The 19826-nt window shown below is 37.3% G+C and overlaps 3 protein-coding genes across 5 annotated transcripts; 1 reads left to right on the top strand and 2 right to left on the bottom strand.

The window, feature by feature from the left end:
• The first annotated feature begins 31 nt into the window (after nucleotides 1-31).
• On the top strand, nucleotides 32-5643 carry LOC119998756 (probable inactive receptor kinase At5g10020). Its single transcript, XM_038846160.1, has 3 exons — nucleotides 32-1233; nucleotides 2319-3941; nucleotides 4866-5643. Exons 1-3 carry the CDS (start codon nucleotides 315-317, stop codon nucleotides 5441-5443), a joined length of 3120 nt encoding a protein of 1039 aa, XP_038702088.1. The 5' UTR covers nucleotides 32-314; the 3' UTR covers nucleotides 5444-5643.
• A 4111-nt stretch (nucleotides 5644-9754) lies between these two features.
• Nucleotides 9755-11915, bottom strand: LOC119998451 (cytochrome P450 71AU50-like). The gene is made up of 2 exons (XM_038845783.1): nucleotides 11034-11915; nucleotides 9755-10470 (listed from the first exon to the last, which is right to left on the bottom strand). The coding sequence occupies exons 1-2, from the start codon at nucleotides 11913-11915 to the stop codon at nucleotides 9856-9858; spliced, it is 1497 nt and encodes a 498-aa protein (XP_038701711.1). The 3' UTR covers nucleotides 9755-9855.
• A 2986-nt stretch (nucleotides 11916-14901) lies between these two features.
• LOC119998453 lies at nucleotides 14902-19547 on the bottom strand. 3 transcript variants are annotated; one of them, XM_038845785.1, is made up of 8 exons: nucleotides 19419-19547; nucleotides 19190-19277; nucleotides 18002-19014; nucleotides 16898-17370; nucleotides 16266-16757; nucleotides 16012-16161; nucleotides 15820-15909; nucleotides 14902-15606 (listed from the first exon to the last, which is right to left on the bottom strand). In XM_038845785.1, exons 5-8 carry the CDS (start codon nucleotides 16627-16629, stop codon nucleotides 15470-15472), a joined length of 741 nt encoding a protein of 246 aa, XP_038701713.1. In that variant the 5' UTR covers nucleotides 16630-16757; nucleotides 16898-17370; nucleotides 18002-19014; nucleotides 19190-19277; nucleotides 19419-19547; the 3' UTR covers nucleotides 14902-15469. The 3 variants fall into 3 exon arrangements, with proteins under 3 accessions (XP_038701713.1, XP_038701712.1, XP_038701714.1); XM_038845784.1 differs by having other exon boundaries at nucleotides 19190-19273; XM_038845786.1 differs by having other exon boundaries at nucleotides 14920-15560; nucleotides 19190-19273.
• Nucleotides 19548-19826: the final 279 nt, after the last annotated feature.

Raw genomic sequence — 19826 nt, 5'->3', positions numbered from 1 at the left:
TACAAATAACGCAACTTGTCCTTTACAGACTGTGGTTCCTCTCCCCCACCAACCAACCAACACTCTCCAACCCTAAACCGCCATTTTTAACGGATTTCCCCTTAACACCACCCCCTTCTCTCTCTTAAATCTCCCCGAAATAATTTGACCATTACAAAAAAAATTTTTTAAAAAAAAACCCTAAATTCTCTCTATTACTCTCTCTCTCTTCCCCTGGATTTCAGATTCTAGGGTTTCTCGAATCCACTTTCGCAGTCTCTCTCTCGGACACTCGCGCAAATGACTCGTTAGGGTTCGCTTTTGCATTGACGCTAATGACTGTCACTCCCACTCCCACTCTCTTCTTCTTTTTCTTTCTTTTTCTCTTTTTCTCCGTTTCTTTTGCTTCTGACTCGGAGCTTCATGCCCTTCGTCAGTTCATGAGGGGCATTGATTTAGACCCGCTCAATAAAGTGTTAGGCTCGTGGACCAACTCGGCCGTCTGTCAGGGCTTCTACGGCGTCACCTGTGACTCCCAATCCGGCTCTGTCATCGGCATATCACTGGAGGGTATCGACCTTTCTGGTGACCTCAAATTCTCCACTCTCCTTGGCCTCAAGTCTCTCCAGAATCTATCCCTGGCCAGAAACAACTTGACTGGCCGTCTTGTCCCGACACTGGGGTCAATGTCCTCTCTCCAGCGTATAGATCTGTCCGATAACGAGTTTTACGGCCCGATCCCCGAAAAGATTTCCTCATTGTGGAACTTGAATTACCTGAATCTCTCCAAAAACGGCTTCAGCGGATGGTTTCCGGATGGGTTTGGAAATCTGCAGCAGTTGAGGGTTTTAGATTTGCATTCAAATCAGTTTCAGGGCGACATCGGGGAGGTGTTTGCAGAGTTGCGCAATGTAGAGCATGTTGACTTGAGCTACAATCAGTTCTATGGAGGGCTTGGGGTTGAGGCTGAGAAGGTTTCGAGTTTGGCGAACACTGTGCAATTTGTGAATTTGAGTCATAACAAGTTGAAAGGTGGGTTTTTGAAGAGTGAGGTGATTAATTTGTTTAGGAACTTGAAGGTTCTGGATTTGGGCGATAATCAGATTGGCGGGGAGCTCCCTTCTTTTGCTTCTTTGACAAATTTGCGGGTCTTGAAATTGGCTAACAATCAGTTTTACGGGCCCGTGCCTGAGGAATTGTTGGAAAGTTCAACTCAACTGCAGGAATTGGATCTCAGCGTCAATGGCTTTAATGGTGACGAATTTGACTTCTGATTTTGTCTTGTTCATGTCAAAAAGGATTTCATGCCATTGTGTGTTGCATCAATTGCTTGGTTCTGACGGTTTTGTCTTTTGAAAACTTATTGGTATCTCCTATCTCAAATTCATCCCAAACAAATACTGTGCCATTATACCCAAATGGAATTATGGTTGTTGGTCCACTTCAATTAGGACGCATATGTGGTAGGTGATATAGTAAGATTTATTGTTTAGTAGGCATGAAAACTTTTGCAGCCAATTTGAAACTGTCTTTTCTGGGACCTCTTACAGATAATGATTGTTTTGCATTGGTATTGTATGGGATTGAGATTATGGAAGATCTGTTTTATGCTTCACTGTTTCTATTTGTTCTTACCCTTGCTGTATAATTGGCGAATGAGTCTCCAGAACATTGTGTCTGTTTTCCCCCTTATTCTTGATTGTAAAATCACTGTAATATGGTGTTTTGGAATGCAACTACCTTTAAATATTTGAAGTATCCCCTTTGAATTTGTATGTCATTTTCTTACATGCATTTCTCTGTTTTTTGCCATGTTTGATGGGGTGGGATATGTAATATTGCTGTCTGCTGAGAATTTAAAACCATTTGGAGATTTTTCCTCAATGTTCCAGTAAATTAGGCATTTTATGAGCAGCATGTGTGCAGATACTTTCCAATATTACAAGTTGGATAAGTCAAAGATCATTAAATGGAACTGCTGGTTCAATATCAATTCTGCTACGGGACAAATTCTTAGTTTCTTAGTTTCTTAGTTTCTATCCTCATAATATTCTGGTTAAATATAGAAAATTAACCGTTTTCTTTTGATTGCTTGTTCTGGTTCTCTCCATGCAGTGTAGATTGCTAGTATATTTTCTTGTTTGCTGGTCGTGTTTTGATTTTGGGTCCATACGTGATATATTTTTGCAGAATTGTATGTTGGCTTTCCATGTCAGTTTAAAATTTGTGTTTTACTCTAGCATATAACTGGCCCTGCATCTTTTGGTTCTGTTATTCTTACTTGGTTTATTTTGAAGCTGCTAATGAATTATCTTTTATTTTCCATTGCCTGTCTATAGGTTCAATCCCTGGAGTCAACTCCACGACTCTGAATTTTCTGAATCTTTCATCAAATGGTTTATCAGGAAGTTTGCCCACTGTTCTGAAAAGCTGTCTAGAGGTGGATCTTAGTAGAAATATGTTTTCCGATGATATCTCTGTGGTGCTCAACTGGGAACGTAATTTGGAGGTTCTTGACTTGAGTTCCAACAGGTTATCAGGAAACTTCCCTGACATGAGCTTACAGTTTGAAGGATTGAATGTGCTCAATCTTAGGAATAATTCTCTTGTAGGTGCCTTGCCTTCTCAGCTAAGGACCTCTGCCAAATTGTCTGTGGTTGACCTCAGTTTGAATAATCTTAGTGGGTCTATTCCTGGTAGTTTATTTTCTTCAATGATTATATACCTGAATCTCTCTGGAAACCACTTCACAGGGCCAATTCCTCTTCAAGGCTCTCATGCAACTACATTATTAGTTCTACCTCCTTATCCTCTGATGGAGTCTCTCGATCTCTCTGGTAATTCCTTGACAGGTGTATTGCCTTCAGACATAGGTAATATGGGGAAGCTCAAATTGCTGAATCTTGCGAATAACAACTTATCTGGACAATTACCTAGTGAATTGAGCAAATTAGGTTACTTGGAGCTGCTTGACTTATCAGGCAATCAGTTCAAGGGTGAAATACCTGCTAAGCTTCCGTCTCATCTAAGAAAATTTAATGTCTCCAACAATGAGTTATCTGGATCTGTTCCAGAAGACTTAAGAAGGTTTCCTGAATCTTCATTTCATCCGGGTAATCCTTCATTAAACTACCCTGGTGGTAGGGACTCAACAAATACATCTTCAGATGATATTCCCATGAGAGAAAAACATCATAATAAAAGCGGTAATATCAGAGTAGCTATTATTGTTGCATCTGTTGGAGCTGCTATGATGATTGTTTTTGTATTACTGGCCTATCACCGGGCACAAATTACAGAATTTCATGGAAGAAGTGTATTTGGTGGCCAAACTGGGACTGAGGCTAAGGTAGGGAGATTTTCACGACCAACTTCAAAGAGTTTTTCAAATGATCACTTGCTAACTTCAAATTCAAGATCATTATCTGGGCAGGCAGAGTTTTCACCTGAAATTGTTGGGACTGTTTTACCTGGGGGAGGAGCTGGTGCTGGATCCTTGAATCCTGGTGTGCTAGATAGCCATCCCATAACATCTGACAAGAAATCCTCCCCCAGCTCCCCATCATCATCATCACCCCATTTGATTGAGCCAAGTGATCAACCTGCCATGTTGGATGTGTACTCACCAGATCGGTTAGCAGGCGAACTGTTTTTTGTCAATGCTTCTCTAGCTTTTACTGCCGAAGAGTTATCACGAGCTCCAGCAGAAGTTCTGGGCAGAAGCAACCATGGAACCTTATACAAAGCTACATTAGATGGTGGACATATGTTGACTGTAAAGTGGTTGCGGGTAGGACTAGTCAAAAATAAGAAAGAATTTGCTAAAGAGGTTAAAAAGATTGGCTCTGCCAGGCATCCAAACATTGTTCCATTGCGAGCATATTATTGGGGCCCTAAGGAACAAGAGAGACTCCTTCTATCAGATTACATCGAGGGAGATAGCTTGACTTTGCATCTCTATGGTAAGAACCTTTGAAATTTCTTGACAGTTCTTGTTTGACTTTGCTCCATTTATTTTGCTACAACTTTTTTGTTCCTTGCCAATATTTTTAGAGCTATGTTCATATTTTTTTTGGACTTGTCGATAATCTAAATTTTCCACATTTGTTATGGCAAAATATATTTTTGGTCTTACACTTACAGTTTTGACTGTTATTATTTGTAGCATTTTTTCTTTGGTCATGTTGAGCTTGGTGACAGTTTTATTCAAGGCTGGTGCATGCTCAGTTTAATGACTGCTGGATTTGTTTTCTTACTTTCTTCCCATTTCTTCAAACTACATTGTATGACGTATCCAAATATTTTCTATTAAAAGACTATTTTAATTTTTTGGGACAAAATTTGAACTTTTTTACTTCCTCACTGGTTGTCCTTAGATCAGATTAAATAGAAATTGGGGAAAGTTTATAACAAGCCAAAACATTCCTGGGGATGTGATTTAGGCACAATACCTGGGTTCTTAAGATTACTGTTGTTAGTTAACTGTGGAAATAAATGTTTCCATTCTTAGATCAATGTACCTTTGGATGGTATCAAGTTCCAGACACCTTACAGAGTTTATGCCTTGTTGATAGATTTGATATTTTTAGATTAAAGGGATTCAAGATAATTGTTTGCATCCAGATATTGCATATCTACTATCTTTCTTGCTGCCACATATGCTTCTTTAGTGTTCGGCCCTTCAAATGCTTCTTGTTGTGTTGATTTCTTAGGCAAAAGCCCTTCAAAAGCTTCCGGGGACATGTAGTTTTGGTTCATATTGCTATACCCTATGAATCTTGATTTACATGTAATTTGTACAATTGGATTCGGGGCAGGTTTTTTACTTTTAATTTGCAATTAGCTTTTCTTTTAGTCTTATATATTCACCAACATAAATGTTACAGAGTCTACCCCTCGGAGACACCCCCGACTTTCTTTCAGCCAAAGGGTAAAGGTTGCTGTGGATGTTGCACGGTGTTTGCTGTACCTCCATGACCGAGGCTTGCCTCATGGAAATCTCAAACCTACAAACATACTTTTAGCACTTCCTGATTATAGTGCTCACCTAACCGATTATTGTCTCCATCGGCTGATGACACCAGCTGGCATTGCTGAGCAGATACTAAATCTAGGAGCACTAGGATACCGTGCCCCTGAACTTGCTACTGCATCTAAACCATTCCCTTCATCTAAAGCTGATGTTTATGCATTTGGAGTGATCATGATGGAGTTGTTGACCAGAAGAAGTGCTGGTGACATAATATCAGGTCAATCAGGGACTGTTGATCTTACTGATTGGGTCTGGTTGTGTAATCAAGAAGGTCGAGGAATGGATTGTATTGACCGAGACATTGCAGGTGGAGAAGAACACTTGAAACCTATGGATGACTTGCTTGCCATATCACTTAGATGCATCCTCCCTGTAAATGAGAGGCCTAACATGGGAGAAGTTTTCAAGGATCTATGTTCAATATCTGTTTAAAATTTTGTAGATGCGTCTTGGAATCGATATTTGTTGTTCCTCGACACAAATGTCAAGTTTTTTTCTCCATTATTTTTTTTTTCCACTCAATTGGTTTACAGCCTTTGATTTCTGGCTGACTCTCACATCCTTTCTTGGAAATTCCTCTTGTAAAGTGACAAGCAATCCATTTTTTTTAAATTTGATAGTGTTTTGATTGATGTTAAATCCAAAAGTATTGAGCGATTCTTTCTGTTCTCAATGTATATTTTTGACTAAAAGGTTGTGACAAGCTTAATCCTTGGATTCTATGCAAGTGAGATTTCATGGCATAAAATCTCACTTACTGGTGAAGGTGATATCCTTGGAGAAGTATGTATACAAGTTTAGAGATCATGTGGAGACTGGAGGAGTTGCTGCAAGCTTACAAGGGTCATGTTGGATTCTTCAGAAAAACAAGGTTCTTGATATTGGATTATGTTTATTCTACTACTGCCTTTGTCAACTTGTTTGCTTTGCAAAATTGAATTTTATTCTATATGCAGGCTGAGTTTGTAATTGATATGATTCTTTTGTTTTTGTTCATATAATGTCATCCTCCTGTTGCTTTTGTGCATTCTTTATTATGCAATACAAGCTTTGAGGATGTACGCAAGCAGGTTTCCCGGAGAAAGGGCGTAGAGTTTTTCAACTCGGAAACTCTTTATATTCCTAACAATTTCATCCATAACCAGCCCAGCCATAACTGACGTGGAATGCCACGTGAGATGTACACCATGATAAGTCTGAAACCTTTCAGCTGCACTATTTTCATTTTTGAAATTTGGTTTCTCTCATTGACTCTCTTATCTCTCTTTCCATCACTCTCTCTTGTATGTTGTTGGCTGGCATCCATTTCTGTCTCTCCCCCTCCCCTCCTTTTCTCTCTTCTCTCTCTATCCTCTTCTCCTCCCCTCTTCTTTCACTCTATTTTTCTCTCTTCCAATCCGGCCAACTCCGGCCACGACTCATGTTGGGTTTCTTTCCAGATTTGGTGGTTCCGGTTGGGTTTCTTTGTAAGTTTGGCGACTCTGGTTGCATTTCTTTATAGATCTGGTAGCTCTTTTGTAGGGTCAGTGGTTGGATCTAGTGTAGAACTTTGTAGGACTCTTACTTTTCCTTCCTATTATTCATTAAAAATCACTATTGTCTCACCCCGAACATGGAGTACGATGATGCAACTACAACGATTATTTTGCTCAGAAAACCATAATTAAATGACAAATAGCGGTCAGATCTAGCAACTCTAACCAATGTAATAAGAGCATGCGTTGGTATAATAAAATAATACAATAAGAGTCTGAAAACAATGTAATAAATGTCTATTGATAAAAAAAAATGTAATAAAATAATATAATTTCTCATGTTATACAAATAATTCAATATTTTTAAAAATAAACAAAGAGATTTATCATGTTATACAAATAATTACATAAAAAATGTATTTATATTGTTTTCAATATGTGATGAGAACAATGTAATTAGGAGGTTATTACATTTGTCACAATGTAATAAAATATTGTTTTAAGTGTTGCAGATTTATATACACTATTTTAAAAATAATGTAATTAAGAACAGCCTACCAAAACATATTAATCATGGGTTTTGCTGGAAAAAATTTTATATGCTGAATCAGAATATGAATTTTTTTTCTAAATTTAACATGTATTTTGAGAGATAAAACGTTTGAATATCGATTAAAAAAAGTAAAAAAAAAATTTAGCATTCTTCTTGTGTTAATGGATTTCTCTACGATTGTCCTTATTAGTTTTCAATTTTGCTGAGATGTATTTCAAATTTTAAAATATCCATCTCATGCTCTCTAGCTGGAAGGCAACATCATTTATGGACGATTATGGATGTATTTGTTAGGGATTTCAACTCGTTAGTATTAGGGATCCCTAACAAATTCAGTCATAAGGATCTATGATTAAGGCATAATGACATGAAAAACAAAGACAACTAAGATGATTTGAAACAAGTGGACACAATTTCTAAGTTTTTATTATTTTTTGCCTAAATGATATTTTATGTCCTTGAAGTTACTCCGTTTTCTCATTTATATCCTTTAAGTTTAAAATTTGTCGATTGTGTCCTCAATGTTTCAAAAAACAATATGTTTCTGTCCAGGTCCACAATTCTGGCATTTTCATTGTCGGGAAAAGCTTATTTGGCATATTTCTCCGACAACGTCACCACTTGTCATTACACGTGTTATTTATTTATTTATTTTTTTTTTAAAAAAGACGCATGCAGTGTGGAAAAAAAAAAAGAAGTTCATCTTCCTCCTTGCTCCTCTCACAGCCGAGGAGGGTATTGGTTGGAGGAGATAACCATTGAGGTTTCTTATCCTCTTATCCTTAAAAAGAGTTCCTTTGAAGTTTATTTTCTCTTCCATTTAGTTCAAAGGCTTTTGTATTGAAATAAATTTAGAATTTATGTTTCCTTTTGAGATATGAATGTTTTGCCATAGGCATTCTACCCAGAATTAACCCTGGTAGTTTGGTAGACTTCAACAACAATCTCAACTTCGAACACCATTTTGCAATCTACCCAGAATTACCTCTGTGCAATCCATTTTGCTGTCACCAACACCATTTCCGTCCTCAATACCACTTCGAACACTTGTCTATAAGAAGTAACTTGTTTTAAAAAAAAAATACGTGGGTCCCACATAATGATTGCACTGTTTAACAAAATTTTAATTTTTTTTAAAAGAAAACTTGGATTCCACTTACATATTAAATTAAGGTTGTCAAAATCAGGATCTTACAGAAGATCGATGGAAAGCTTGCAAAATCGAATCATAAAATCGTAAGCTTTTATAAGATTTAAAAAATAAATGTAAAATAATATAATTACTTATTTCTAAATAAATAATTAACATGATATAATATACTATAGTCTATAGGTAATAAAAAAGATCGGTATGTCTTATTAATTTTAGGATCTTACATCAATTCGAATCGATTTGATTACCTAAGATCGTACAATCAAAATCAGGATTTTGACAACATCTTATAATTAATTAACAATAATTTTATTCAACAAATTTTTTTTAATATTTTTCATTCTTTTATTAATAAATATTTTTTATTAATATAAAAATTATAAATATTTATAATTAAATAAATTTCATATAAGTGTAATATTATAATAATATATTGACATTTTCTTTTATTTATATATGTAGTATATATTAAATTACAAACTTATTTAAATATTAAACTAAAGTAATTATAATTTTTGCTTAATAAATTATACTTATAAATTAATATATTTAGTAAATTATATTTATTTATTCATTTATAATTATAATAATTAATATTTATATTGAAATAAAATCATGAAAATTAAAAAATACAAACAAAATTAATTTTACACAACATAACTACTAACAACAGTTAACATCTTTCTCACAACTTAATTAATAGCTTTAAACTCAGGGTTTTTTTTCACAGCTTAACAACTAGCATTGCAAATCAACACAACCGCTCTATCAAACGGATCTGTTTTCTACTCGAACAAGGCTCTCCAAATGAGACTGGTAAGGGGAATTGAAGTCCATGACTTATTATAACCCTTCTTTTGGAAGGCTTTACTAACAATTACCGCTTAAGAGTTGTCAGAGCTCTGGTTGAACTTCTTGTTGCAGTACACTTGGGAAGGAAGATATCAGCACAGAAAGAACACGGAGATTATTGAGTAATTAGTGATCAGTTTCACTTGCAGCATGAGAATAACAACCATATCTTCATGCATTTCTTCAAACAGGCAAAACACACACGTCTTTGCGGCAATTTATTGTGTTGAGACCCCCACCATATTCATGCACATCGATCTAATTCTTCAATGCATGTCACCCGTAGCCATTAAATAATGGCTTCATATTAGGGTTAATACCACTTTTGCAGATCGAAAGATAATCAATGTTTCAATTTGTACACCGTTGTTTAAAATGTTTCAATTTGGTCACCCAATGATAAAATTGTTTCAACTTGATCTTTCAATGTGCAAAAGTGGTATTAACCCACTCATATTAGAAGTATTATTTACTACCTAAAAGCTCTAGGAAAGGGGAAGTTGTGTGAGAGGGGAGCGTAGCGTACCGATCAAGCCGAATGTACCTAGACAGTTGGTATATAAAGGTTAAAACTCTAGCCGAATGTGCATATAGTAACTAGTAACTTAAGCGAGAGAGTATTCAATTTCAGCACCGAACAATTCAAACTTGTCACATAAACATTAATTATTACATATGAAGTGTATTAACACATTTAATGCCATAACCCACAATTCAAATTTATTCTATAAACCACAAAGTCAGATGCTACAACAACCTGGGAATTGCATATGAGCGCAATCCGAGATTTAGACAGATAAACACTATCATCTCAATGGTGAAGTCGATAAGTGGGGATCGCCATTAGATGCTTAGCCCTAGGAGTTACCAGAGCAAACTCTTCAGTCATGTCCAATTCAGTAGCCAACATATTATCTGGAAGCTCCCAATCAAAGCAATGCACCATCTGTGCTAGCATTAACCGGACCATGGTCAAACCCAATTGCAGTCCAGGGCATCCTCTACGTCCGGAACCAAATGGAAGAAGCTTGAAGTCATGCCCGCGAAGATCTACATTACTTCCTTCAAATCTCTCAGGAATGAACTTCTCTGCATCTGTCCACGCACTCGGATCTCGCCCAATAGACCATACATTGATAATGATGCGCGATTTTCGGGGTATGTGGAAGCCATTGACAATGCAATCCTCAATGGACTCATGAGGTAGGAGTAAGGGTGCCACTGGACGGAGCCTCATTGATTCCTTCACCACCATGTCTAAGTAGTCCAATTTCTCCAAATCTGATTCTTCAACCATTCTGTTCATCCCCACCACTTCTTTCAACTCCTTTTGTAGTTTCTTCATTGCTCTTGGGTGCCTTATAAGTTCTGACATTGCCCACTCAACGGCCGTCGCAGATGTGTCCATTCCTCCTGCAAGCATGTCCTGCCAAAACAATGCAGGACATGAGACTCTAATCACATATGCATCCGAACAATTATTTGTTGGTGTTGTGAATTTAACGAAAAAATTCGAATATAGATAATTTGCGGTAATAAAAGAGAGAATAAAACACAAGATTTAACAAGGTTCGCACAGCTTGCATACGTCCTCGGACGAAGGAAGAACAACGAAGAATTCTACTACTATGAAGAATATTTACAAAAGATATGAGTTTTTGAACTAAAGAACTAAACATCAAATCCCTTTCTTTGGACTCGCGCACTCTCACATCTCAAACCCTTCTAGGCTACCTGAAAACACAAGAGAAAGAAAACCCTAATTCGTTTTGGATTTCAACTCAAAACCTAATAAAATATTGATTACTGGAGACTTAAAACAAGTCAAGCTCATGGTTTCCAAGGGCAATCAGCCCAGGCCTTCCTCGAGTGCCCGCTCGAGGAAGCTTAATCTACCACCTATAAAAACACACTTCAACTCTAAGCTAACTCCACAGTTGGAAAAAAAAAACGCTAATAAAACAAACAAAATAGATACTTAAAACTTACCAAGATTACAGCCTTAATGTTGTTGCTATCAATAGAATACTCTGTTTCTTTGGATCCAACAATCCCCAACATGACATCAACAAAGTCTTTCACTTTATCTTCATCTCTATGCTGAATATGCTCATCAATGATCTTCTCAAAGAAATTATCAAACACCTTACTAACAGCCTTCATTTGCTTCCTCAGCCCCTGAAGATCAAGCGAAGCAATCTGAGGAATGTAATCACTGACATTAGGAGTAGCACTTAATTGCATCCCTTCTTGAATCACAGCCTTAAACCCTCTCTCATCAAGATCTTTGTCCATGTATTTCTTACCAAAAACCATCCTACAAGTCATGTCAGCGCTAAGCGTCGAGACTTTAGCACTAACATCAACCACAACGCCTTCTTTGGCCGCGCCCTTAACGTGCTCGACGAATTGCTTGATCTCTTCCCATCTCATGGACTTGAAGGCATTGAGTTTGAGGTTGCTAAGTAACTCTAGAGTGCACATTTTACGCATGTTTCGCCAGTAAGAACCATAAGGAGCAAAAGATAGATTGGTTTGCTCATAAGAGATGTACTTTGCAGCTTCAAGTGAAGGCCTACTTGCAAAGACAAGGTCATGTGTCTTAAGGAACAATTCAGCTGCTTGTGGTGAAGAGACAACAACTGTTGGTATCAAACCCAACTTCATATACATAATGGGTCCATATTTTTTTGACAATTGGTGCATTGATTTGTGTGGAAACTTGCCTAGCATGTGTAGGCAACCAAGAATTGGCAACCCTTTAGGACCAGGAGGTAGTTTTTTGTGTTGGGTACTTCTCATCTTCCTCAATAAAAGCTGGAGGAAAAAAGCAAGTGCGACAATGGCTATGGAAGTCCATGTCAAAACCATTGTTAGCTAGATTGGTAGGGAAGAATGGGAAGTTAGTGGTTGGAGATAGAGGTGGCAACACAGAAGTACTTATGGTGTGATGTGGTGGAAAATGAGAGAAGAAGAAACAAAAGGAGGAGCTAAGTTCAATGCATAGAGGTAATATTATAATATGACAGTTACGGTACGTAATCTTTGTGAATGAATGATGGGGTAGTTTTGGACTGACTTTAGGTGGAAAAGAGTTATTTCCATCGGACTAAATCAAATAAAACAAAAATATCCAATCACATTGCTTTCCTCAATGCACAAGCATTTGGTTAAGTAACAAGAAACAAATTAAACATCCGAATCACTAGTTCGAGTGGTAAAAATGGTGTGAATTACATATTATCACTAGACCATAAAAGTTACTTTAAACCTTACAAGGGTTAATTAACTACTGTATTTTATCAACTAAACATAGAGTTTAGACAATAAATTTTTTACAGTAAACAAATTGAAAGCTAAGTTTGTGTTGTGTCCAAAGGAAAAATTTCTATGGTGTCGTTATCGGTTAAAAAAAACGAGAGTTTCGTTTGAATAATAATTTTGTTGGAGCCAATGTCGATGCATATGTATATTTAATTAAGCCCCCTTGTTGTGAGAATGTTGATGCTTTGTTAACTTTTTGTTACTCAGGATTTTATGTAAGCATTTGTTTATCCTTTTGTTTTGACTTGTTGTTGAAAGGGAATCAGACAGCCGAAATTCGCTGCTATTGACATGTGCCAATGTTTTGAAGATGCAAAATAACCACATCCCTTTCCTCCCATACTCCCTGTCTTGGGTTTTTCAGTTTGTCTAGTTTGTATGTTAGTTTTACATTGAAACAGGTATGTTCAATCATATATAGCGTAAGATATCTTTTTGGTGATTTGGTTGTGAATATTAAAGTATCTATATCAACATTAAGGGGCTCAATCAATGTACAAACATGAGCTAAATCCATAAGAATGATGACATTATTGTGCTATCAGGTGATAGTAATTTGAAAATGAATTAGTGATATATATATATATATACGTAGATACACAGAAATTCTCATATGTGAACTTCAAATCCAAAGGTTGAAATAAAATAAAACAAAAGTGGGGATCACAAATTTTCTATGGGTCTCGTCACATCTATGATTGTAGAGTGAGTTTACAAAGTTGGTTCAGAGATTTAGTTCACATAAGATAATTTTTGTGTATGTTTATATGTACATATATATAGGTTTTCTCCCTTACAGACGCCCACAAAACATAAACTTTGTGGACCTCTATTCTCAACTGTCGAATCTAACCGACAGCTGAGATTAAAAGGTGAATAAACAAATTGGTTTAAACCTGTGACCCAACTCTGCTTCCTCAAAGACTTGTCTCGTAAAACAAAACTTGCACCATCTCTGATGACGTGCAAAATCAGTCCAACTCCTAGATTGCTCGGTAACCAATAGCCCGATTATGCACAAGTAAAAAAAATGTGAGGTTGTCGTTCTCTTTGCACAAGTAAAAAAGTGTGATTAGATTAGGGATCAAGAGTTGGTTGTTCTCTTTGCACGAGTAATCCCTGAGGTGTACCTGAGAGGGGACGCTCAAACCTTCAAGTTAGATCGGTAGGTAATATGGCTATTAATATTACTCGGTGTTTGGAGCTCTCTTTTTAGGTAATTGTGAATAGTAAAAAGTGAGAGAGATTTGTCTGAGTGCATGTCCTCTTTATATGAAATTTGAACTACTAATTATCATTGATTATGGGCGAGATTTCTAAAGATAAATTCTCTAAAAATCTCTTGGGGATCTTTTTCCTGACTTGCGATGAATGTTCCTCAATATCTCGAGGTGTTTTGGTCACATGGAAATGTCTATTAGGTCATACTAAGGAGTATAGACCGAGATGACATCTAGATTTACAGAGATGCTCCCAGCTTGATCTCTTCTTCTTCGGTCTGTATGGTGACACATATCAACATTTCTTTGGAGGGGTATTTTTGATATTATCATATGTCCACACACTATTAGCTGTATTGATTTGATTGCCTAAGATGAAAGGATGTCATTATTACCTCCCATTAATATTAATGGCGCTTTGTCGAAAGATCATATCAACGGTTTTCATCCCGGCCTCCACTATTAATAGTGATTTTTTTTTTTCATTTTGCACTTTTCACAACTCTTTGCAATCCTTCTTCCCTTTACTGACCATGCTTTCTCTCCTTTTTATCGAGCAAGCTTCAAGTGAGCTTTAATTCGTCTTCTTCCTCTACTACTTGTGGTGCCTCCACGTTGAGCACCAATGATACTTCTCCGAACTCGTCCTTTGACATGGTCATCACAAACTCTCCTTGTGATTGAGATATTTTTCTCCTTGGCCCGACCAATATCCGTGGAATTCCTAACTGAGCTAACTCGGGATTTGCCCTCCCCCAATGCACGAGTAGTGGATGACAATCCCGAGGACGACTCTGAACCAACTACCTTACTTGTACACGGTATCATGAGCAAATAGATGAGGTGAGGGAAAAATACACCATCTGTTGGCTTTGTCGGCCAGTTGCTAAGGGCTAGTCTCCTTTCCGCCCGAGACCTGGTGAGTTCGCTGTCTCACTTTGGGCTTTGCAAGCTGGTGCTACGATTCCTTTTCCTCTAGCCCTTATTTTCTTTTTTCAAAAATTCAATCTTTCTCCCACCATCATTACACCCAACTCCTGATGGTTCTTGGGCACTATTATTTGCCTTGTCCATGCATGCTATCTCGATAATTCCCTACTCGGTGTTTCAACACCTTCTTACTTTATGTCAAAATCCTCACTCCCCATGCTTGTACTATAATAAATTCAAGCGGGTTTTCTAGTCTACTCATTATAACACCTCTGTCAAATTTAAAATTTTTCTTGAATATTTTTACTGATATGGCCGACATGAACGAGTATGTGGCAATGAACATTTGACAAAAAGATTGCGGCCCTGAAGGAACAATCGCTTATAAGCACTATTTGGAACGGCTCACTTGTGCTCTTTCGACTTAGCTACTTAACACCGAGACGCCCCACAATTTTCTTGTCATAACCTTGGAAAAGTACGATGGGAGGAGCGATATCTTCAATTACGTCACGGGTTTTAAAATGTTATGGAGTTTTGGCTTTTGGCGGTCTACAAAGGCCTTCCCGACCTCTCTCATGGGGGAAGCAAGGACTTTGTTTCTGAACCTTGTCTTATCATAGTGTCACTTGCTTTGGGGATCTATTCAAGAAGTTGGTGACCCACTTTGCTGGTGCCTGGAAGCTGTGTAAGAAAACCTTAGTATGAAGAACCTTCGACAAGGCAGAGATGAAATACTACATGAATCTATTACAAAGTTCACCCAGTAATGCCTGGTTTTCCCAAACTCCAAGTTCTATTGGAGGTAGCACCATTGATCTAGATTGTACGACATGAAAGCTTCCAAAACGCACTTTCATAAAAGTCTCCCTAAGACATAGGTGGGCTCCTAGCCGGGGTTGAGAAGTACATTAACTCGATGGAGCCAATTGTGAAGCCCATATCACCACCTCATATCCTCGGTAAGGAAGAAGAATTCTGAGGACACTGGTCAGTTTTACCCAGACCGACATGGTAACAGGAAAATGCAGGGAAGAGATGACTGCATAAAGGAAGATAGGAAGTCTGATCAGTCCAATGAACCGCTTCTACAATTTAAAAAATTTCAGACAGAAGAAGTGAAAATAAGTTAGAAGAGAAGTCAAAATCTGTATATCTAATATGATTAGAATCAAATGCTTCTTGATTTCTCATCCTTCAATTAATTTTAATGATTGTAGTTATTGCGCACAATTTGCATCAATAATAAAGTTGTTAATTAGGCTGACTTCTATAAGAAAGCTGAATGAATAAGTACAGACCTTGAGCTAGATAGATCTTTAATCGCATTGAAATCCGCAGTCTTGCATAATTCCCATAACGTATAGGAGCTTCTCTATCAGCAGGGACAACTTATGCAAGCAAAAGAAAGAAGCTGATTGTTAAATTCATTATCAGACCAAACACAAAAATATTATAAGTGCAGAGGAAATGTGATTTCAGAGAAGACCAACTTTGATAGATCAATCTCTCCCAGAAACTGAACCTACTTCCACTTTCGAAGTTTGAAGGTTCCGATGCCAACACTTTAAGTAAATCATGGCCATTTGTAGCTTTGGCAGTGATCAAGGTAGGGTACATGTCAAGTAATAGTAGTGATATATCTGTTGAAAAAGTGTTCAAATGAACAAAATGAGAATGGATAGAGAAGTTAATGCTAGTATATAATCCAACTCAAGTCTGTATGTTATTGCTCTTACTACTTTACCATGAAATCCTGCGGCAGTTAAGGCGCAAATGAGGTCCCCGGCCCATTGACCGGTGAAGGGATAGCTAGGAGGCTCATCTTTGGTTACATTTGTAAGATACCACACCAACTCTTTATGTTCAGTAGCAGTAACAGCTGCACTCCAGAGAGGAGTATTGCTATTGACGTCTGCAATTTGTGGTAATGCGGGGTTTTTCCTGACCAGCGCCCTTGCAATCCTGATGTTTCTGCTCATACTAGCATAATGCAGGGGAGTGTAGAAACCCGCATCTTGCATTTCCAGGGCATCAGGAGGCATGAGTTCCAGCAGCTTCTCAGTGAACTCTGTTTGTTCATGACATACCGCGATATGCAGGGCTGTCATCTTCAATAAAGAAATGCTTGCTGTCAATGGATTGGGATCGTGCTCAAAAAATTGTCTAGCAGTTTCCCAATCTCCTTTTAGCGCCGCAAGGTACAAGGGCTGCTAATAACTTAAGTCCTATTTCATTGCTTTTGTAAACAAAAAAAAAACATAGTTAAGTAGGAGTTGTTAGACCTTGACGTGCTACAATTTACAAATATCAGAAGAATCTATTGCACACAATGAAATATAAATCCTAAAAAAAAGGAATATGCAGTTTTCCACATACATGGGTCACCAGGTACATCATTTGGCTGTAATACTGCTGCAGAGGCTTCTCCTACATTCTGTGAGTTTTGTTGTAGCATGTAATCCAACAAAGGATCAGCACCAGATGTGCCTGATTCTACAGTCGAGGTGCTTGCCATTGAAAAAGTAGAGAGAAAACTCAACACCTGCTTAGAAGTGAATTGTACAACTTGCTTCGGTTCTCTCAATTTCTTGCTTAGAAGAAAATGTGAGAGAAGTGAACAAATTAGAGAGAGGGAGGAAAGAGGAATATATAATAGAAATAATTGGACGGGGGGCTGCAGGTAGCTTCGTGGTCAATGTATAGTCTGCTTAAAATATTGTATAGTCTGCTTAAAATATTCTCTCTTCCCCTTCCACGTTGCCCACATTGCTCTTAGAAAGTATTGTTATGCTTATTCTTGACTTTGACACATCTTTGATTCAACACTAACATGGATGACAAATTCAAAGCTGTGTGTTGAGGAAAAAAGTAACGTTAGAACATGTTTATGGAGAGCTAATCTAATCATTGCGCTACTGATTGATTAGTAAAATTTCGAGCTTCTTGTTAGAAAAAGTTTCTCAAGCACGCTTCAGTGTTCAAGTCTTTCTAAGGTTAATGCAAATTTGTGTACTATTAGATTGATGTTTTAAAAAGTTTCTCAACTACCATTCTTATTCTTATTCTTTTTTTATTCAGAATCAGAATAATGTGTCACTTTGTCTCTTTTTTTGCTTTTGTTTTTGAGAATAATGTCTCACTTTGTCTGTTTTAGGTACCATATTCCCTTGAATGTAGAAGAGCATGCAACTATGACATGGAAGCTGGTAGAGAAAAGTAGTCAAAGCTCACGAATTCTTTAATTCTGAATATAAGTGGATTAGGTAATGCATTCTTTTTATTTAAAAAAAAAAGAAAGAAAGAAAGAAATTCAGTCGATTTTTTGACTAATTTTTCATCTGGATTCACATAGCTGATCATAATGAATTCAAGACCCTAGATATTTTCTATAGTTTGAAACATAAATTTAGAAGATAAAGGGTTTCGGACCTTCTTTTCAACTAGAAAAAAAGAAGAAGAAAAGAACGTGAAAGAGATTACCTCAAGTTTCGAACCATTCACCAGAAATCATTGCAAGAGCTGAAACCGCCTTTGAAATGGTGGAACCTCTTAGCTTCTCGTATGAGAAAGCACTCTGCTAACAAGCTTTGAAATTATCTCTCAGGATGAGAAGTATCTCCTGTACGATGCTGATGGCTCCACATGCCCATGAAGTCTACATAGATTCATTAGGGTAACCCAAACATCAGCATTAGGCTCCATTGGCATCTTTTCAATGAACTCCAAAGCTTCTTCCAGATAGCCTGTACTTGCCAACATGTCCACAAACCACAATGCTCACAGCTCACATAATGCTCCATAGATGGAATAATACCATAATCTTTCCTCATTGATTCAAAATGCAACATCCCCTCGACAATATCACCTAATGCACCACAGGCAGAGAAGACCCGAATAAACATTTGCCCATCTGGTCGGAATCCTGCCTTCTTAAACTTGCTAAACAGGTCGAGGGCTTCCTCCCCAAGATCATTCTTAGCAAGCCATGTTATCATGGTGATGCATGAAGTCAAATTATGGTCAGGCAAGGTGTTGAACACATCAACAGCATTTTAAATTGAATCGCATTTTAAGTACATCTCTAAGATTCTGTTGTAGGCGCCGACCTTGAAGACCTGCAGGCCGTGATGCCATTATTCTTTGTGGACATCTTTTGCTTCTTTCAGAACATTAGCCCCACAAGCTAAACTTAACTGTAAGTATTACCCAATATTTACAGGAACATTTTTCTTCTCTAAAAACTTCGAAACTTTCATGGCCTCATTGACTTTCCTCTCCTTTCAAAAGTCATCCAGTTCTTCTAGGGTACCCAAATTTTGGCTACCATTCATTGAAACCCCCGCGGGCACCCAAAGGAAGTAGGATTAATTGATACCAGAAGCACTCATCCTATTAGGAATATCAGTTGAGTTCGGCTAATACTGTCGAGATATTTGGTTCTGCTGAAATTGTCCGGCATTTGGGTTCTGATGGTAGTTTCCAACATTTGAGAACTGCTGATACAGTCAAACAATAGAGTAGCCATGACTCAAGTTCTCAACATTGATTCAAAGTAAAAAAAAAAAACCCCTCATTCCTCGAAAATGCTAGTCCTCTAAACTAAAGCATGCACGGGTAATTGAATTTATTGAAAAGACCTGTAATTTTTCGTCAATTATTGAGTATTACCTTACTATTGGATTCAGGAAAGTGCTCGTGTTCATATCTGGTAGCGAAGGATCTTACATCTTCAACCTGCTTCAGAGATTGACCCTGCCTTGATCCATCCATTTATTCATTCATAAATCACATATCTTTTCAAGTAATATGGTAAAATCAAAATCAAAACTGTAATAAATTTGTTACGAAATCAGAAATATATATGCTCGCTTTACGAAGCAAAGATTTCAACAATTACCAGAAGCAGAAGTTACAGGCGTTGTAGAAGATGACGAAGATGATGATCATGTCCGTATAGAAATAATGAATCTGTTGCTGAAACGATGGGCCTTGGATGAAAAATGGGGTACAACAACGTCAATTTGTTAAGCCTCTTATGTTGGCCCAAGTATGATAGCATGGAGATTAGTTGACCCTCGTGTTGACTCACTTTGTCAATATGGGACCCACTTTAATATATACACACATATTTTTACACAAAATTCAATATCGGGTCCTACATCTATTACACAAAAATTAAGTCAACAAATTTATAAAATTGTATCAATATATTTTGTTGGTCCAACCATATCAGTAAAACACAAATCCTCATATATTACTCATGCCCCATCAAAAGGCCACAATTGTGGTTGCTCTTAGAGGACAT

Source organism: Tripterygium wilfordii, chromosome 5 (assembly GCF_013401445.1).
Source record: "Tripterygium wilfordii isolate XIE 37 chromosome 5, ASM1340144v1, whole genome shotgun sequence".
Taxonomy (NCBI): domain Eukaryota; kingdom Viridiplantae; phylum Streptophyta; class Magnoliopsida; order Celastrales; family Celastraceae; genus Tripterygium; species Tripterygium wilfordii.
This window is presented reverse-complemented; position numbering and strand designations above follow the sequence as displayed.

Coding starts and splice junctions, on each gene's coding strand:
- LOC119998756 (XM_038846160.1), top strand. CDS start 315: ATGACTGTCACTCCCACTCCCACTCTCTTCTTCTTTTTCTTTCTTTTT. Junction 1,234..2,318: donor CAGCGTCAATGGCTTTAATG/GTGACGAATTTG, acceptor GCCTGTCTATAG/GTTCAATCCCTGGAGTCAAC. Junction 3,942..4,865: donor CTTGACTTTGCATCTCTATG/GTAAGAACCTTT, acceptor TAAATGTTACAG/AGTCTACCCCTCGGAGACAC.
- LOC119998451 (XM_038845783.1), bottom strand. CDS start 11,915: ATGGTTTTGACATGGACTTCCATAGCCATTGTCGCACTTGCTTTTTTC. Junction 10,471..11,033: donor ACATTAAGGCTGTAATCTTG/GTAAGTTTTAAG, acceptor TTGTTTTGGCAG/GACATGCTTGCAGGAGGAAT.
- LOC119998453 (XM_038845785.1), bottom strand. CDS start 16,629: ATGACAGCCCTGCATATCGCGGTATGTCATGAACAAACAGAGTTCACT. Junction 16,162..16,265: donor AACTGCCGCAGGATTTCATG/GTAAAGTAGTAA, acceptor CTTTTTCAACAG/ATATATCACTACTATTACTT. Junction 15,910..16,011: donor GGAGAGATTGATCTATCAAA/GTTGGTCTTCTC, acceptor TGCTTGCATAAG/TTGTCCCTGCTGATAGAGAA.